The sequence below is a fragment of the Pinus tabuliformis genome, chromosome 1_1 (assembly GCF_031772625.1).
Source record: "Pinus tabuliformis cultivar Carrire ecotype Pingquan chromosome 1_1, CPIR1, whole genome shotgun sequence".
Classification (NCBI taxonomy): Eukaryota; Viridiplantae; Streptophyta; class Pinopsida; order Pinales; family Pinaceae; genus Pinus; species Pinus tabuliformis.
Window position 1 is genome coordinate 933782950 of NC_142297.1, and position 18858 is coordinate 933801807.

The 18858-nt window shown below is 34.0% G+C and overlaps 1 protein-coding gene across 1 annotated transcript; it reads right to left on the minus strand.

Moving 5' to 3' along the window:
• Positions 1-673: 673 nt before the first annotated feature.
• LOC149217519 (disease resistance protein Roq1-like) lies at positions 674-4023 on the minus strand. The gene is made up of 4 exons (XM_089390249.1): positions 3521-4023; positions 2304-3393; positions 1818-2192; positions 674-1726 (listed from the first exon to the last, which is right to left on the minus strand). The coding sequence occupies exons 1-4, from the start codon at positions 4021-4023 to the stop codon at positions 674-676; spliced, it is 3021 nt and encodes a 1006-aa protein (XP_089246375.1).
• Between the last annotated feature and the right edge of the window lie 14835 nt (positions 4024-18858).

An 18858-nucleotide genomic window follows, 5' to 3' on the forward strand; every position in this document is an offset into this window, starting at 1 on the left:
ATAATATAAAATTGTGATTTTTATTATTTAAAATATTTTTTTAATATTAACATTTTAAAACAATAATATAATTTTAAGTAAAATTGTGATTTTTTATTATTTCAAATAATTTTTTTAATATTAACATTTTAAAACATTATTAAAACATTCGGATTTTATCAATTTCACCATTTAAAGGCATTTAACAATGAAATTATATTCATAATGTTATCATAGGAAGAACAATTTTAAATAATAAATATAACTGTTTCAAAATTAATATTTTTAGGAAAATATTTAAAATATTTATAAAAATAATTTTATAATAATAAAATTTTTAAATAATAAAAGTATTATTAATAATAATATTTAAAAATATTATTAATAATGAAAAACATTGACACATCGCTTGCTATGTACTGACTTATATAAAAATAATCATGCTTGCAATGGATACATAATGTCTACGATATCCCTGTACATTCTACTAATATAAGAATCTTGATAGCAACTCAGAAGGACCGTGTCAGTCTGGTAAAATATGTTAACCAAAAGTCTCAGAAGTCATATAATGATCACTAAATATAGATGTGATGCAATTGGAAGTATATATATTGATGCCATATTGCATAATATAGATTACAAGTTTTATAAATCAAATTGGATGACATACTCCATAAGCCTTCTTTCAATATTACTCTGTTTGGATTAGATATTCAGGCTTGCCTTCGAGTCTGGGGCAACCATTCACATTCATTTCTACCAATGAATGCAACAATTGTTGGACTCCTGCCAGCTCTACTATCTCATGGGATTGATGAACATCAAGAATTCGAAGATTTCTTAGCTGCTCGAACCCTCGTATTGTCTTGAGGTTGCCACATTCCCAAGCCCGCAATACGACCAGCGATTTCAAATTCTTGATACTCGGCAGTCTTGTGATGTTAGAGCATCCACCAATGTTGAGTATTCGCAACTTTGTGAGCTGGGCCAACCCTTTGATATTCTTAAGACTGCAACAGTAGACGATGCTAATCACCTCCAAATATGTCAACCTTTCAAGATTTGGCAGCTCCTCTAAATCACGGCAATCAGTAATGTCGAGATATTGAAGTTTTGCCAGACCGGAAAACTCTCCTATTTTCCTGAGTGCACCGCAATAACTCAAATTCAGCGTTATCAGTGTTGACGGCAGCGCCCCAACCTCCAGCAGGTTATCACACTTGCTGATTTTTATTTTCGAAAGTGGAAGGTAGTCTAATCTACTCAATTGGCCCAAAGGGCATCCTTCCACTACTAAAGTATGGAGATTTTTCATCTCCTGAAGATGTTGGGGCAGGGATTGTATGTGAGTACTACGCAATGACAACACCGCCAAGTTACTCATCAGTCCAACGGAATCCGGCAAACTTCTCAATTTAGGGCAGCTAGAGAGGAATAATTTCTTCAAACTCTTTAAATTCCCAAAAGAACTTGGAAGCATTTGCAAACTGTGAGCATGTGATAAATGCATGTGCTGCAGGTTTGTTAAATCTCCGAAGGAGTCGGGCAGAGACATCATTTTAGAACAGCGCTCTAACTGTATGTGTTTGAGTGAGTGCAGATCACAGAATTCTTCTGGCAAACTTTCCAATCCTGAATCAATAAAATCCACCACAATCTTTTCAAGGTATTTGAGCTGCCCTATGGACTTAGGAAAGTGCGAAAGGGGAGCACAGATATTTAACTCTCGTAACTGGATTGGCGCCTGCAATGTTCACACTAAGAAAAATATTATGTTCTGTAAAATGAAATGAAATGTCATAGAAAAGAGTTAAAACACACACATAGTTGTTTACCTGATATCCATGTCGCCAGAGCTCCCTCAATTTGCTTCCAGCAAGATCTAAAACTCTTAAATTCTTCCTGGGAATCCAGGAAGGCAAAGAAGAGTAGGGACACTTACACCAGCAGAGCCATAGGAGATGTTGTGAGGGCGCCCTACTCAATATTCCTGTTAAGTAACCATCTTCAGCTGCCACGAATTGCAAATTACTCGTCCCATGCAAGCCATATTTACTCACCAGTTGATGCTTATGGTTTAGGATGACCTTATCCCTCATTTTTTTGTACCATGGCATTTTTGAACACAAAAGCGGAGATTCAACCGTGGAATATAGATGTCCCACATTGAAGCGAGAAACCATCGTAATTCCACGAACTTCGGCTATTGCCTGGTTATACATTAAAAGTACCCATAAGCTAATCTATCGCTTATCTTTTCAATATAGAGAATTTAAAAAAGATGAATGGAACGGAAAGGTTTAAAAGATTGAAACACTTACAGATGACGACTGCTCCAGTAAACCATCTATGTCCGAGGTAGTAGAACGCCAAAGACGTCGTGGCATTGATCTTTCCTCTGCAATATTTCTTCCTAGATCTCTCAAATGATCATGCATTTTTATTTTATTTTCATTGTCCACCTCCAAGAGACATTTGTTCTGTATATTTCGAAACCCCAGAGAACCCCATATTCTTATTGCTGTATCTTTGTCATATCCTATGAAAAAACACGCTATATCTAAGAATATTTCCTGTTCCTCTACAGTAAGCGAGTCATAACTAATTCTAAGGCACTTCTCTATGTCTTCAGGTAGAGTTCGATGGAGTCGATTCAGTTGCTCTTGCCAGTGAGATTTGTCATTTTCTTCATAAAGAAGCGCCCCAAACACTTTCAGTGATAGAGGCAATCCATCGCATGCTGTTAAAAAACCATCTACAAGGTATTCAAATCCTTGGGGTGGATGTGGCTGTGAGAAAGCATACAAGCAAAACAGCTCTAGGGAGTGTGGCATATTGAGCACGGCTATTTTATAAATTGACTTATCTGAAATTCTTGCTCCTCGGAGGACTTGCTTGTCACGAGACGTGATTAAAATCAAGCTATTGGAGGCAAGAACATCCTGAAGTGGCGAAAATGCATCTAGCTGACAGGTATGATCTACATCATCAAGAATTATAAGAGCGTGAGAATGCATGAGATGCCTTCTGAGCCTCTCTTTACCTTCATCAATACTGTGTATTGGCAGATCCAATTGAGTCAACTCCTTGAGAAGTTTTGACTGCAAGGAAATCAGATTGCCCCTGGCTGTGATTTCTCTGATGTCGAATAGAAAGCAGGATCGTTTGTAATTTGTCCTATTGATGTTAAAAAATTGTTTAGCCAGAGTTGACTTTCCAATTCCACCAGGACCCACAACCCCAACAACTTTAGCTTTCCCGCTGTGCTGCTGTAATAACACTGTGCTTTCAAGCCCTTGAAGATTCTCCTTCAAACCAGTGGGATGTTCGATCGCATACAGCAAAGGGGTATTCAGACCTTCCATTTTCACCACATGTTGTACCACGTCATCCAATAGTTGCCCCTCGTCGCTGACGAGTAGATAGAAATAACTCTTACGAATTAAAAAAGGCTATGTAAAGCAATACTGTACCCAATGGCTCCAACAAATTACAAACTAATTTAAATAGAAATGGAGATCATGGATATAGTACTCACCCATTGTACTTCTTCAGTTCGAAGCCGCTTATCCCTGCAACACGTGAAAGAGACTCTCTCCATGTTTGAATAGTTTTGAAGTCGTGTCGCTGGTTCCTTTGGTGGGCGCGCAGAGCTTCAGCGTACCATCCATCATCATCTTCGCCAACCCAGCAGAGTTGAGAAGGCTCTACGTTGAAAAAGATGGGCAAAATGGTTGCCCTGGATTTGAGCATAAGGACAAGTTCATCCAAGCACCACCTGGATTCGGCATAATTCTCAGAGAAAATCGCGATATGGAAATGGGCGACTTGAATAGCTGCTTCAATCTGAGGAGTAATGGCGTATCCCTTCCCCATTTGTTCCCTGTCCAGAAATACTCGCAATCCACATGAAATTAGTCGACGGTAGAGATGGCTAACGAAGGTATTTTTAACATCGATTCCACGATGATTCAAAAACACGTCAAAGTGTGGGTAGCAAGTCGACCCAGAAGTAGAAGCATAGTCATTGGGAGCTGCCATTGTGATTGGAATGACAGACGGATGCGCAGCCAGGAAGCAGATTACAAGGAAGTGCAAGGAAGGGAAAGGATATGATATTTTTTGAAAGTGAAGAGAATTGCAATTCTTTCTGTGATGCGCAGCCTGGAAGGGACGTTGCAGCAGGGAAGTGCAAGCAAGGGAACGCTCGACCCGATATGGTATCTCTTTCGCGGAGAAACCCAAATCCTTTTTAAAAGTCAATGCATTACTCTCTGTATTTTATTTTTCTATTCTAAGTCGTTATTCAGGAAAATGGACACCACCTGGAATGACTGCTATGGTCACTCCTAAGATGTCTTGTGTCATTATCATGTTTCACAAAAAAAAAATGATAAGCAAAAACAGTTTTAAAATATGTCTTTGGATAAGCAAAAACAGTTTTAAAATATGTATTTGGATGTTGTATATACAATTTTTTCCCTTATTTCATTATCATGTTTCACAAAAAAAAATGATTAGCAAAAGCAGTTTTAAAATATGTATTTGGATATTGTATATACAATTTTTTCCCTTATTATTTTAAAAATATATAAATAAATCAAATTTTAAAAAATTGAAAACCAAAATAATTGAAAAGTATTGAGTATTGAATTTTTTTTCTAAAACACAAACTTTAGAATTATTCGAGTATCGTATGAAGCACGCTTTTAAGACAGATGGATTCAACCGATCTAAACGCAATTCCTGCGAGATGCTCTCTACAACTTGCATATTTTATTGGAGTTGAATAGGTTTATATTTGAAGTATGAATTTAATATTAAAATTTCTAAACAAGACTAGACCATTTAATTATAAATTTAATAAAATAAAATATGTTAATTAAATAATTTGCCGAGACGTGCCACGGCGTCCACAGTTTTTGTGCCTCGCTCAGGTCGACGTAAGACACCACGCCACCTCTCTTAAATATTCCTGACGCAACTTAATGTTCACTCCCAAAATAATTGGAAAATATTGATTTTTTTTTCCCTAAAACACATACTTTAGTAATATTCGAGTATCCTATGAAGCACGCTTTTCAGACAGATGGAGATACCCGATCTAAACGCAGTTCATGCCAGATGCTGTCGACAACTTGCATATTTTATTGGAGTTGAATAGGTTTTATATTTGAAGTATGAATTTAATATTAAAAAGATCTAAACAAGACTAGACCAGTTAATTATAAATTTAATAAAATAAAATATGTTAATTAAATAATTTGCCAAGACGTGCCAAACACGGCGTCGACATTTTCCATGCCTCGCTCAGGTCGACGTAAAGACACCTCACGCAACTTAATATTGACGCTTTCTAATTTAAGCACATTTCAAGATTGACGCTCTCTAATTTAAGAAAATTTCAAGAAATTCACCCAAAAAAAAAGAAAAAGTGCTCCCAAAAACGTAAAAGCGTTTAACTATTAGGCTATATTCTTAATGTTACTGGTTATTTGTTAGAAACCTAAATTTCAAAGCTGTCACACACACCTGACTGCCACTATTTACAATTTGAATGGATGATACATGGAAGCGTATTAGATAATTATTGGTTATGGTTATCAAACGGTATATATTTTATTGAATATTTTAAAAATAGTATAATTTTTATTTATCAAGCCTATTTGAGTAATAATAGGTGATACTTAATACATACGAAGGTTTTTAATTTATTTTTTTTATTGGGGGAGAACTTTTTATTGTTGTGTATGGGTTCTGCACATTTATCAAAAAATCATCATAAACCATAAAAATATGTACATCAATAGTTTATATTAAATTATATAAGTTATATAATTATGTTCAAAATGAGTTCATATATTGATTGGATCAACAACTATGAAACACCAAATCTTAACATCACAAGTTGACAAGACATAATGTCCTAAGTACCCCCATCTCTGAATTACCAATTAAGTCAAAATGCACTACAAAACATTCCATTGAATTCTATCCAAGAGTACACTATCCCATCAAACAATCACCCACTGATTTCCATTGGAGAAACACATCCCATTGCTCAGTAATACCTACACAAGAAGAAGGAAATGTGTGTCAACCATTTGTAAATTTGTGTTTAACCATTCAACCTATTGAAGACAATAAATGACAACATTCAATTCAGGAATTAGTTTAGAGGATGCAATAAATGACACCAATCCCTTCAATTCAATTATTAAACACACCAGCCTTTTCAATTCAGGAATTAAACACAGGAAAGTTGATCTGGATTTAAACAAGAACACAACAAATTATAGATAGAACCATAAATACAAAGATGCAATAGAAATAACACTTCATTTCATCAATATCAAATACTAAAATATGCTTACAAAGAGAATGGAAATAAAACTAGCTCAGGGAATGGTAGCTTATCTCTAAGAAGAGATGTGGCGGCTACATGCCTCTGAACTGCGTTACAATGAGGCTCAAGGGTCTTTTTATTATTGAATAATAAGAACAAACCCCAAACAACCAAAACCCTAACTCGAGGAGATGTAACACCAAGAGTTTATGGGCCTCGTTGGGGTGAGTTAGACAACCAACTTCTTGGGGGCACGACTTGGCCATATTATCTCCGTTTGACGCACATGATAACTAGTTGGAAAGATCTCTCCGAGGACTACGATGAAAAAAATGATTTTAGACAAAAAAAATGGCAATAGATTGCCAAAACAACATCGTTTAGGGCCTCAAAATGGCTCCAAAAATTTAGGACCTGAAAAATTGCTAAAAATAGTAAATTGTGCTATAATTAAGGAAACTGAAAAACTGAAAGAAATAATGGTGGGTGTCCAAGTGGAATTTGACGGGTGGTCACCAATATCCACATGGATCAAAAGCACAAGGATAAACCATGAAAGACTGTCAGCCATTTGATCATGTAAAAATCAATCTAGAACACACACCTGAATTTGGGAGATGGTAATCCATGTCAATCTTCCTTACCAACTATATTCTACATCAAAAAACTATAAAACATCAACTCTTACTGATTTTCATTTGAAGCATTCATTATACTCATTAGTTGTTGTAGACATACAATCAGAGTGTTCAAACATTGTTACATTCATTTTATTCATGAACTGCTGGAGACATACAAATGGAGTGTGTGCACATTGTTACATTCATTCTATTCATGAGTTGCTCGAGACATACAAACAAAGTGTGTGCACCATTCATTCTATTCATCAACTGTTGGAGACTTACAGGTTTATTTTTGTTGAGAAACAAGGGTAAATTAGAGCCATTATAGCCAATATCACTTGTTAAACAGATCACAAGATCCGATTAGAGAAGCTTTTTTAAATGAATAATGATACCAATGTCTATTTATCACTTGTATATGCTTATTATAAATTCTCTTTTAATTATTAGATTATCAAATTAAGACGAGATAACTACAAGATTGCAAGAGCAGAAATACAAGGAATTAGACAAATGAGATGCAACAAATAATCATTTATTTCGTTATGAGGAATATTATGAGCAAGGTGTTTAAGAGCCTACAGACTGACCCATAGACATTAAAATGCTATTTAATCATGATGATAATGTAGAGGTAGCATATGACTTTATTTCTCTTGATTCCACCGGTCAACTCATGATGGGTGAGGAAGAAGAAATGTAGGAGGAGGAAGTGTACATAAATGATAACCATCCCTTTAAATTGTCCCCTACCTAGCTCAGAATAGTGTCTGATAATATCATGGTGGATGTGAGGAATAAATATGAGCTACGTCAAATATTGAATGCACCAAATTTTGAGAAGGGAGAAGGCAGCAAGGGGGCCTGAAAATACAAGAAGGGATGCACCTAAGGGGGTAGAAAAAACTTATAGAGGACAAGTAGAACTAACGATTTGGAAAAACTAGTTATTCCAATTAGAGAAGAACTAAAATAAGTGGAGAAACCCAGTTTAGTAACCAATTTCAATGCCACTGTAACCTCAAATCCGACCCCTGCAATTCAATATCAGACTACTATAATAACAATGCTTCAGACCTTATATTTTTCGACAATTTGCAATAGGTCATTATTGAGGAGAAGTAAGTTTACAAGTGATTGAAACAATACACTCCAATCATCAATAACATGCAGCAGACCTTAGAAGATCCTCACAGCCTAGACATGTCAATCAAATAAAGCCCACAACCATGCAAGAGAAATCTAGAAAGAATTTTTATGTGTGAATTGAAAAGACTAGCTATTCCAATTAGAGAAGAAATGAAATAACCCCCAACTTCCCAATAGCCAAGTTTAGTAACCAATTTCAATGCCATTGTAACCTCAAATCTGACCCTTGCAATTCAATATCAGAATACTATAATAACAATGCTTCAGACCTGATATTTTTCGACAGTCTACAATAGGTCACTGTTGAGGAGAAGTAAGCTTACAAGTGATTGAAAAAATACACTCCAATCATCAATAACATGCAACAGACCTTAGAAGATCATCATAACCTAGACAGGTCAATCAAATAAAGCCCACAACCATGCAAGATAAATCTAGAAATAAATTTTATGTGTGAATTGAAAAGACTAGCTATTCCAATTAGAGAAGAACTGAAATAAGTGGAGCAACCCAAGAACACTTGGAATGCTAATACTAGTTAGAAACCCCGAGCTTCCCAACAACCCAGTTTAGTAACCAATTTCAATGCCAAAAGAAAAATACTGCAAAAAGATAAAATGAATGCCAAGAACAATGATTTGAGGACACAAAAAAATAGTTGGGTTGAAGAAACTATGTTATGTCAAAGTTGTTACAAAAAAAAAGGGAAGAAAAAAAACCAAATTCATGGTTTAAATTTGAAAAGGAAAGTCAAATTAACATTGATTGTAATAATATTAAGAGATTGATTAACTGTTTGGATTAAAAAAAATTCATCTAAAAATAAATAAAGAAGTTAAAATGCAAGAAAGGGTAAATGCCACCATAACCTCAAATCTAACCCCTGCAATTCAATATCAAACTACTATAATAGCAATGCTTCAAACCTGATATTTTTTTGCAGACTGAAATAGGTCACTGTTCAGGAGAAGTAAGATTACAAGTGATTTAAAAAATACACTCCAATCATCAATAACATGCAAAAAACTTTAGAAGATCCTCACAACTTAGATAAATCAATCGAATAAAGTCCACAACCATGCAAGAGAAAACTAGGAATAAATTTTATGTGTGAATCCTCATTGGTTTTTCTATATTTCTTATTTCTTGTGTGAATTTAATTATTTCTAAGCATCTTGTAATATGAATTTTTATGTGTGAAAACCCTTCCAATTATGAGTTTTAGATCCAAGATGTATTTAGTCACCCGTAAGGCTCACGTTAAGGAAATGTAAGATTGAAGTTACAATATATAGATAAAGCACTGATTGTTGTTTCTCATTGATTGCAAAGGCCAATGAATTACCTTGTTTTCTAATATAGTTTTTTTAAATCAGAATTTCGTGGTAACTCTGCACGTAGTTGCAGTCATGCTAAGATTTTCTATTGCAGATCATACAAGGAACAGGAAGACGTGAGGGGCGAGGGGGGGGAAATACGATCCAGTTCATCATATGAGGATAGGGGGGTGATGTGAATACCACCACTGCACCTATTAATGTCGTTGAAAAGGACATTGTGGTGGCAAATCATGCTATCCCACCATCAACCACATAGCCACCTTTAACCATAGTGCAAGGTGCAAGTTCAACAAAGAAAATAAGTGCCATCAGAGGTTGGAAAAAGCAAGACATGCTAGTTGCAATTGATGACATCGAGTTTAAGGGATATTCAATTTGTTCCTCTGCAAAACAACATGGTATTGTTTCCTCTAACATACATATTGGATAAATGGGTTGACTAATACAAAGCGTAGAGGGCTTGTTACAATTATTACTGAATAGGAGGAGGACGAGGTGGTTGAGTGGTGTGAGGAGATGGCTCAATTGGGACATGGGTTAGAGCTTATACAACTTAAATCCACAGTAGCTCAAATCTGTTAGGGGAGGCCAAACCCCTTCAAATATGGGTTTCCTGGTAAATCATGGTGGAGTGGGTTTAGAAAAAGGCATCCAGACGTTGTGTTATGTACAATTGAGGGGCTTGACAGAGACAAATATTTAAATCTACACCCTAAAATTGTGTCCAAGTTCTATAACACTATTTCTACTGCATATGAGCAACACTCATATGCCCCAGACCATATATGGAACTATGACGAATTGGGATTACAGGAAGTAAGGAATTATGGTATGCGGGTAATTTCCAAGAGAGGGAGAAGAAATGTGCCTAAGATTTTTCCTGGGAGTGGATCACTATTCTTTGTTGTGTCAATGCAATTGGTTCTTCAATCACATAATTTTACCTATTGAAAGGTAAAATTCATATAAAAAACTATATACAAAACTGTGAACCAGGTGCATGCATGTTTTCTCATCCCCATGTATAGATGACAGAGGAACTATTCTTGAATTGTCTTTGTCACTTTGTTGCATCTATACCACGTGGCGTCTTGCCTGAAAACATACACCTATTGATTTTAGATGGCCATGGAAGCCACATGGTTGTGTAGAAAATTGAGGAGGCCAACAATTTGGGCATTGTCCTGTTAACATTTTCAGTTCATACAACTCACAGATTGCAACGCCTTGATGTTAGTGTGTTTGGGTCTTTCAGGAACTATTTCAGGGTCAAGCAATCTTCGTGGATGGAGAATAATACAAGGGTGAAAGTAAAGAGGTTTGAGCTAGTTGATCTTGCAAGTAAACAATTTAAAAGGGCTCTCAAAACTTCTAATATCAAGGCTGGATTTAGGAGGACTGGTATATGGCCACTTAATGTTGATGCTCTTATTCATGATACTGGTTGTAGCTAAGAATTTTATGTGGAAGGTCAAGAAGCAAAGAACTTACAAGACCATGTTGATGCCCAAGAAGATGTTGTTGTTGTTGAAGTTATAATGTCCCTTTCTAAAGGGCACTTCTATGGTGATGATGGTGAACAGTGAGTGAGACACGGTTCAGTCATGAACCAACTATGAAGATCATGGAGGTTGTCAGACCCACTTAACCACCAACTAATTCTTCATGTGATAGTCCATATGAGGTAGCTGATAAAGAGAATGAAAATGAAAAAATGATTTCAAATGATAATGCAACATGATTAAAAAATGATAAATTGAGCATGCCAACCCAAGTAAGCCCACCATCATGGTTGGGAGAGGCCATGATGAATATCACACACATAATGTGTCTACCACCAATGAGGAAATCATGGACATGCCTTCACAACTATCAGATTTGGACACGTAAATTGTTCATTATTTTTTGGACAATGGATCAATGGATGATGAGCCTATTCAACATGAAGTAGATGAATAAGACAACAATGGGGGCCAATTAGTTGTCTCGAAGGTTGAAAGCCAAGTGTTAGGTCCCGGGGAGCATGGGACATCAAAGCATAGAATACTTGGTGCATTCCTAAAGCTACCAGTAGAGAGAGTGAAGGCCTCATCAAGGCACTCAACATCAAATTGTCTTTGTCTGGGGAGGAGTTCGCAGTTGATCACATATGAAGATTATATGAATTTATTGTTTGAGTTAGAACGTTAAAAAAAAAAAAAAAAAAAAATTCAGGAATCTAAAAAGAGGAAGGAGTTGGCCAAGGAAAAGAGAGTTACAAGGATTGCAATAGCAAAAGCTTGAGTAAAGGAAAGTTTTGAAAGAAAAAAGCAAGGGAAGATTCAACAAGTGTTGGAAAAAGGAGGATGGGCAACAAGCAGGGAATACTATGGTACAAGCCAATTTGAGACAATAGGATGATGTCCAACACACTGGACCACATTGCAGAGCAAACAACATCATACCAAGACTTTATTAACATCCAAGTCCCCAACTATTAGCCAAGGGTTATGCCCACCTGTTATACCCCTACTAGTGCATGTTTAAAATCCTAACTATGTTTATATGACACCTACATTCAGTGCTGGGGTTAGTAACATAAGTGGACACCTGGGCTACTCAGTCCCTCCATGGATACAAGGAGGAAATTAGATTCAATCATATGGAAAAATTCAAACACATCTTAATCAACCAATCTTGTGTAGTCCACTATACTTGGGTCAGTCAGTCAACTCAACAACTTTGGGCAATGCAAGAAATGGAGTCCATCAAACAAAAGGGCGGCATGACATAATTTTTGTAACCACTTCGCGGTGTAATTTTTGCAAGGATGCAATATGTTGATTTGTCTAATAGTCGAAGCTACACTTCTACACAATTAAGGATTATCTAGCTCATCAAATTGAGAATTGCAAATGATAAAAAATACCATTCTCTTCTACACAGTTACATCTAGTTTTACTTGATTTAAGAATGTTTGTTAATGGTCATTGTGATGATCAAGGAACAAAGGTAGATGAATTGAATTCAAGAATTTGAAATTTGTTGGGATAATATGATATTTAGATAATTGAACTCTATTGGGATAATTTGATCAAATTTAGATAAACTGAATTCAAAAATCTGAACTCGTTTGAATTTGAATTTGAATTCTAATATGAAAATTATTTTTATTTCAATGTGAGGTTTTTATGCTTTTTTCAATCATCAAAACAAGATAGTCTATTTATAGAAAATCACTAACCCTAAAGCAATGAATCATTTATTGTAATGTTTTCCTTGGAAGATTTAGTTTATGGTTTTGTTAGGAGTCAATAACAATAACATCTTTTCAATTTAGCTCTCATTTTCAGCTTCTTCGTCAAAATGGCATTCATTTCTTCCACAGCATTTACAAACTACCATTCATATGGAGTTAACACAATGTATTAATCCTCAAATTAAATTCTTATAAGTTTTACATCATTTTGACTGGATGTAACAAGATTGAATTCTTTTGGATCATGTATAGACTATCATTCATATAGGGTCGATACCTTGTCTACAATTACCAAATTGATTTTCTGGTCAGTTTCATAGAAACGAAACTAATTGTTTTGTGATAAGGCTTCACATGCTTGTATTATTTTGTCTTTAGGAATATAGAACCTATTCAAAACATTTTTAGGCACCTTATTTCTAACCATCTTTTCTATTTTGAATCACCTAGTTCCATACAACAACACACAAGCATGTGTGGATCCATTAAGTTTACCTTTCTAGGAAAATAATGTAAAATACTAGAATAGAAAGCCCTAAAGATAATTCTAAGAACCTTATTTGATGAATCTACAAGAACTTTTCTCTATTGAAATCACATATGGTGGTTGTATCTCCTCCTCACATAATTTTTTGGCCACTTCCAAACCTTTCTCTGGTACCACAAATATACAACTCACAACGCAAGCATTTAAACCATTAGGGGAGGGATGCCATTACCCAAATTGAAAAGAGGGAGGGAGGGACTAAAGACAGTGAAGAAAATCACATGTATTTAGGCAATTTTTAAATTTAAATCTAACAAACAAACAAACAAGCTAACAACATTTTATTGCTAACAACTGCTAACAATTTAAATGTATTATACTTTTGACAATTGCTAACAATTTAAATGTATTATACTGCTAACAACTGCTAACAAAATTATACTCCTAACAATTGCTAACAAAGTTTATTATACTGTCAATTACACTGGTAAGATAAGCATAATCCAATCAAGTACCAATCATAATCTAGACTACTGATAACATGTACCTACCATACCTTCCATAAAAAAACAAGAAACTCTAACTCAATAAAAAAATATACCAACATAACCACATGAAATCAACTAAAAACCAGTACCATATCAACTTGAAAAGAAAAACACCGCCCAAACAATCTCAGTAAGATCGTAACCAAGCCAATTAGAAACACCAACAACACCAACAAACTTGAATGCACCACTAGATCTGACCACAAATCCAGTGGACCACCTTGAAAAATCTAGAGAAGACCAGAGATCTAAGACGATATGAGCATTTTACAAAAGATTTTACACTAACTGGATTTTCCACCTAGAGCTTCATTAATGTCTTCATGAGAAAGTATTCCAACCATAAACATAAAGACTACACACTGCCCAGGTCAATCTTAGAATAAGTGACAATAACCCTTCTCACATACAGAGTAGTATAATACACCAAACCCCAGCACTGAGTGCGCAACCAGAATAAATTATCACAATTAGAACACCAAAACAACAAAAATACAACCAAAATAAATTATCACACGCATTCGACCTTCATTTATTATGCAACAAATCACCCTAAAAATTGCACTATTGATGCACAAATGAGTTGACACACAGAGTCTTCAATGCTTCAACAGAAAGACTACACACTGCCTAGGTCAATCTTAGAATAAGTGAAAATAACCCTTCTCACATACAAAGAAGTATAAGACACCAAACCCTAGTGTTGAGAACACAACCAAAATAAATTATCACAACCAGAACACCAAAACTACAAAAACACCAAAATTATAACCAGAATAAATTATCACAAGCATTCGAACTTCCTCTGTTATGGAATAAATCATGCTAAAAAATTCATTGTTGATGCACAAATAACTTGATGCATAAAGTCTTCAATGATTTAACAAAAATACTACACACTACATAGGTCAATCTTAGAATAAGTGATAATAACCCTTCTCACATACAGAGCAGTATAATACACCAAACCCTAATACTGAGCGCGCAACTAGAATAAATTATCACAACTAGAACACAAAAACATCAAAACTACCAAAACACCAAAACTACAATGAGAATAAAGTATCACAAGCATTCTCCCTTCCTCTATTATGCAACAAATCAACCTTAAAAATGCATTTTTGATGCACAAATCACTCGACGTGTAGAGTGTTCAATGCTTCAACAAAAAGACTACACATTACTCAGGTCAATCTTAGAATAAGTGATAACAACCCTTCTCAAATACTGAGTAGTATAATACACCAAACCCAAACATTAAGTACGCAACCAAAATAAATTATCAAAACCAGAACACCAAAACACTAAAACTACAACCAAAATAAATTATCACAAGCATTCATCCTTCCTCTAGTATGCAACAAATCAGCCTAAAAAATACATTTTTGTTGCACGAATGACTTGATGCATAGAGTCTTCATGCTTTAAACCCCACAATTTACACAAAACCTACAATTTAGACAAAACCAACACAGTTGAAAGTGTTCAAAAACACAAGAAGATAAGCTGAACAAAGGCACAATAATCCATCCAGTTAAATGTGTTTAAAAATACAGGTAGATATAGGCTGGTAGGATAGTGTCCTACCTTCCAGGTCTCATTTCGTTGGCTTCCTCAATGCCAATGCTCCACAGGAACCCCAGATGCTCCATAAATCGTAGCTCCAACTGCAAATCGCACAGTGACATGCAAGACAAGCCTGCCATGGGTTAGACATCCCAAAACTTGCATAAAACAAGAAAACATCTCCCATAAAGCTCATAAAATTACTCTCTTACCTGATAAAACCCTTTAGAGCACGAAATTTCCATAACCAACACCGAGGCAAGCTAAATCCTCCACGTGGATGAATGCATACAAATAGTTGGGCTAATACACCATACGGGGAAGAAAATATACCCTAATAAACTAGACCAAACTCCATATAACAACCTAACAACCTCTCAAAAAGGTAGTAGAAATACCCCATAACTCGCTATTTGTAGTGCCAAGAATAGGAATGACTGCGAGCTGCATTGCAGCAACACCACATAAATATCCAGGACCAAAAATGCACAATAAATAGGCTCGAACAAAATAAGGTAGTGTATGAATGAAGGCTTAAACAAGTGACTTGTAGGTAAAACTAACACGCCCTAAACCGGTTGAATCGACACATGACAGGTGTCTGTAGGCAAAGGAAAAGTGTCGTACAACACCTCAGCATGTTTGCATGGCAGTGTTGAGCTCCCAGCTGGACCCATTCAGCTAATGACGTCCCTCCCCTAATTTTATTTACTTAAATTGGTTAGGAGTAATGATTATTATCCTTTGTACCTAAATATAATTTAGGTATATGACGTGTTGAGTTAATAATGAGTATATTGTTATAATGGAATTTACCCTTGTTGAGGATTGGCCTTGTGCCCTTAAGGATTCAGGATATTGTTGTAATGACTTTAGTTTTGTTGGTAACTCTCATTGTGCCTTAAAGAATCTAGGGTTTACCATGGATTCTATCCTCAAAGTGAGGGACTAGTCTAATATTTTTAGTAGGTATGTAACTTGAAAATCTTTTCTTGATAAATTATAAATATGAAATTCAAATGGGAGTGACATAAAGATGCAAAGTCCTAGCTAAATAAGGTAAATAAATTAAAATTCCACTTAGGATAGAGGAAAATATTTCTATTTATAATAACAGTAATATTAAAAAAGTTTTCACCTCTAAATTTAAGTACAAATTGTGGTTTGATACCCTTGAATCTAGTGATTGTGTTGGCCAATAACACCTTTAGCATGCAAATGCCATGATTCTCAGTCAAAATCTTCTTTCAATGAGTTTTGTGATCATACATTATGCTAATTCATGGGAGGTTCATGGATATTTAGTGCCTAAGGAGGAGGATTCTATTAAGAGTACGTGAGGTGCAAGGGGATGCCTTAATGATGTAATTGGAATTAAGAATATGGATGATTGGATCATATTAGAATAGCAGTAAAAATATACAATGATGAAGGTGGGTCGCATAAGTCTTTCTAATATGTGGTGCTCTCCAAGTGTCTCCAAATGCAAACCTATTTTTGGTCATTCTTGAGTGTCCTTCTGGACCCATCTTAACTCCAGATCTACCCAGTGCTAAATTAAAGAGAGGTTTAATTTAAATTTAATATGAGCTAAATGGTATATTCGAGAGAGAGATATCTTATTCCATTAATAAGTTAAACAAGTTCTGGACATGTATTATTTAAAACAAAAACAATGTGTGTAGAGAGAGAGAGAGAGAGAGAGATTATTTAAATCTCTAAGAGAGGTGCTCTGCAATCCACTATGAGGGAGATTATTGTAAGTTACATTTAAAAATAATAAACTAATACTTACATCAAAAAATAAAAAAAATAGTAATAACAAGAGATGGTGAGAGGGTGCTATGTTAAGACATTATGTGGTGACAAGGTTATTGGTTAGAAAACATGTAGTCATGCTAAGGGCTAGTGTGAATTCCCTTCGGTAGTGTTTATTAAAGCCAAATGTTAGGTGTACAAACCATCTTAGGACTTACATTATCTAAAAAAAAAATTACTAATAACAAAAAGAATCAATATCCTTCATAAATAAAATACTTCAATTTCCACCTTAATTTTACATCAACTTTATATAGAGAGATAAAGCAATAGAAAATATAATAAGTTTAATTAACTTTTAGTAAGAGGGAGGTATATAATTTATTTACTACATAATATGAATTTAAGAGATTCCATGTAAAAATAATAGTATTGATGTTATATGATATGCAATTTATTTTAGATTTAAGTAACTTGTAATATCTAAAAAAAGATACATAAATAACCAAAAATTAGTGTCAACTATAAATAAAAAAAATATTTCAATGCCCATATTAAATAACATAATTTTATTGCCATAATTTAAAATAATTTTTCCTTACGAATAATATATGCAATTTATTTTACGTTTAATGGACAGTTAATATTTAAAACAAAAAACTATAAAGAACCAAAAAGTAGTGTCAACTATAAATAAAATATTTCAATGTTCATATTAAATAACATAATTTTACTTCAATAATTTAAATTTAAAGTTTGTTATATTCTCACTTTGGGAGATGTGTAATTTATTTAACTAAGAGGCTCATTCTACAATCAGTATGAGGACAATGTTGGAGTCCATCTATGCTCAACATAGAGTTGAGGCATGTCCCTTTCAAAATAAAAGCTAAAAATCGATTATAATAAAAAGAAATGAATAAACATATTTAATTAGTTTTAATTAAAACATTATAAAATATCAATAATCTTGTTGTCAATATTTTGACTCATAATAAAAGAAATATGGTAATTAATATTAGAATCCAGTATAAATGAAGTGTGATAAAAATAGTTCACTTCGTTATAGAAGCTACAAATAAAATATTTCTATATTAAATATTTTGAGAAATAACGTAATTAAAAAAACATATATTTTCATTCTAAACATTGCAATTTAAAACTCAAGTAACTACTTAAATATCAAATATCATGTTAATCTATTTCAATATGAACCTTTATGCGTGTGTTATAACTAGGAAAATATATCAATACTTAAAAGGAATAAGTAATAAAAAGTAAAATAATTCAATGGCTTCCTAATAAAATGAAGATATATAATGCATTCAATTTTTAATATAAAATTGATATCTCACATTTAAAAAATATTAATAATAATAAAAATATTTAGTGTCAGTCATAAATAAAATATTTTATTATACAATATTCACATGTATTTAAAATTATATTAACAAAAAAGTAGTTTAATATGGATAATGTGTTCCATAATTCAATTATTTTAATGTCCATAACTAAAATATTCTAATGTCATTTATGGATATATGCATGCGTTATATAAAAAAAATAAAAGCTAAATAATTTTTTATGGTAAAAATATTTTTAAATGCTACAAATACCTTATTATTTTACATTCGGTAATTTTTCAAGTATTTTTAAAGGTAGTTTTTGTCTACAATCTAGAAATTTTTTATTTAAATTTCAAGACTTTTAAGATATTGTATCCATTTAATGTCCAAAGGTTTTTTCAAGTTTTTCCTTTTAAAATAGGTTTTCATGTCAAGAGATTTTATCCTCTAGCTTCATAGTTTTTGTCTAGAATCT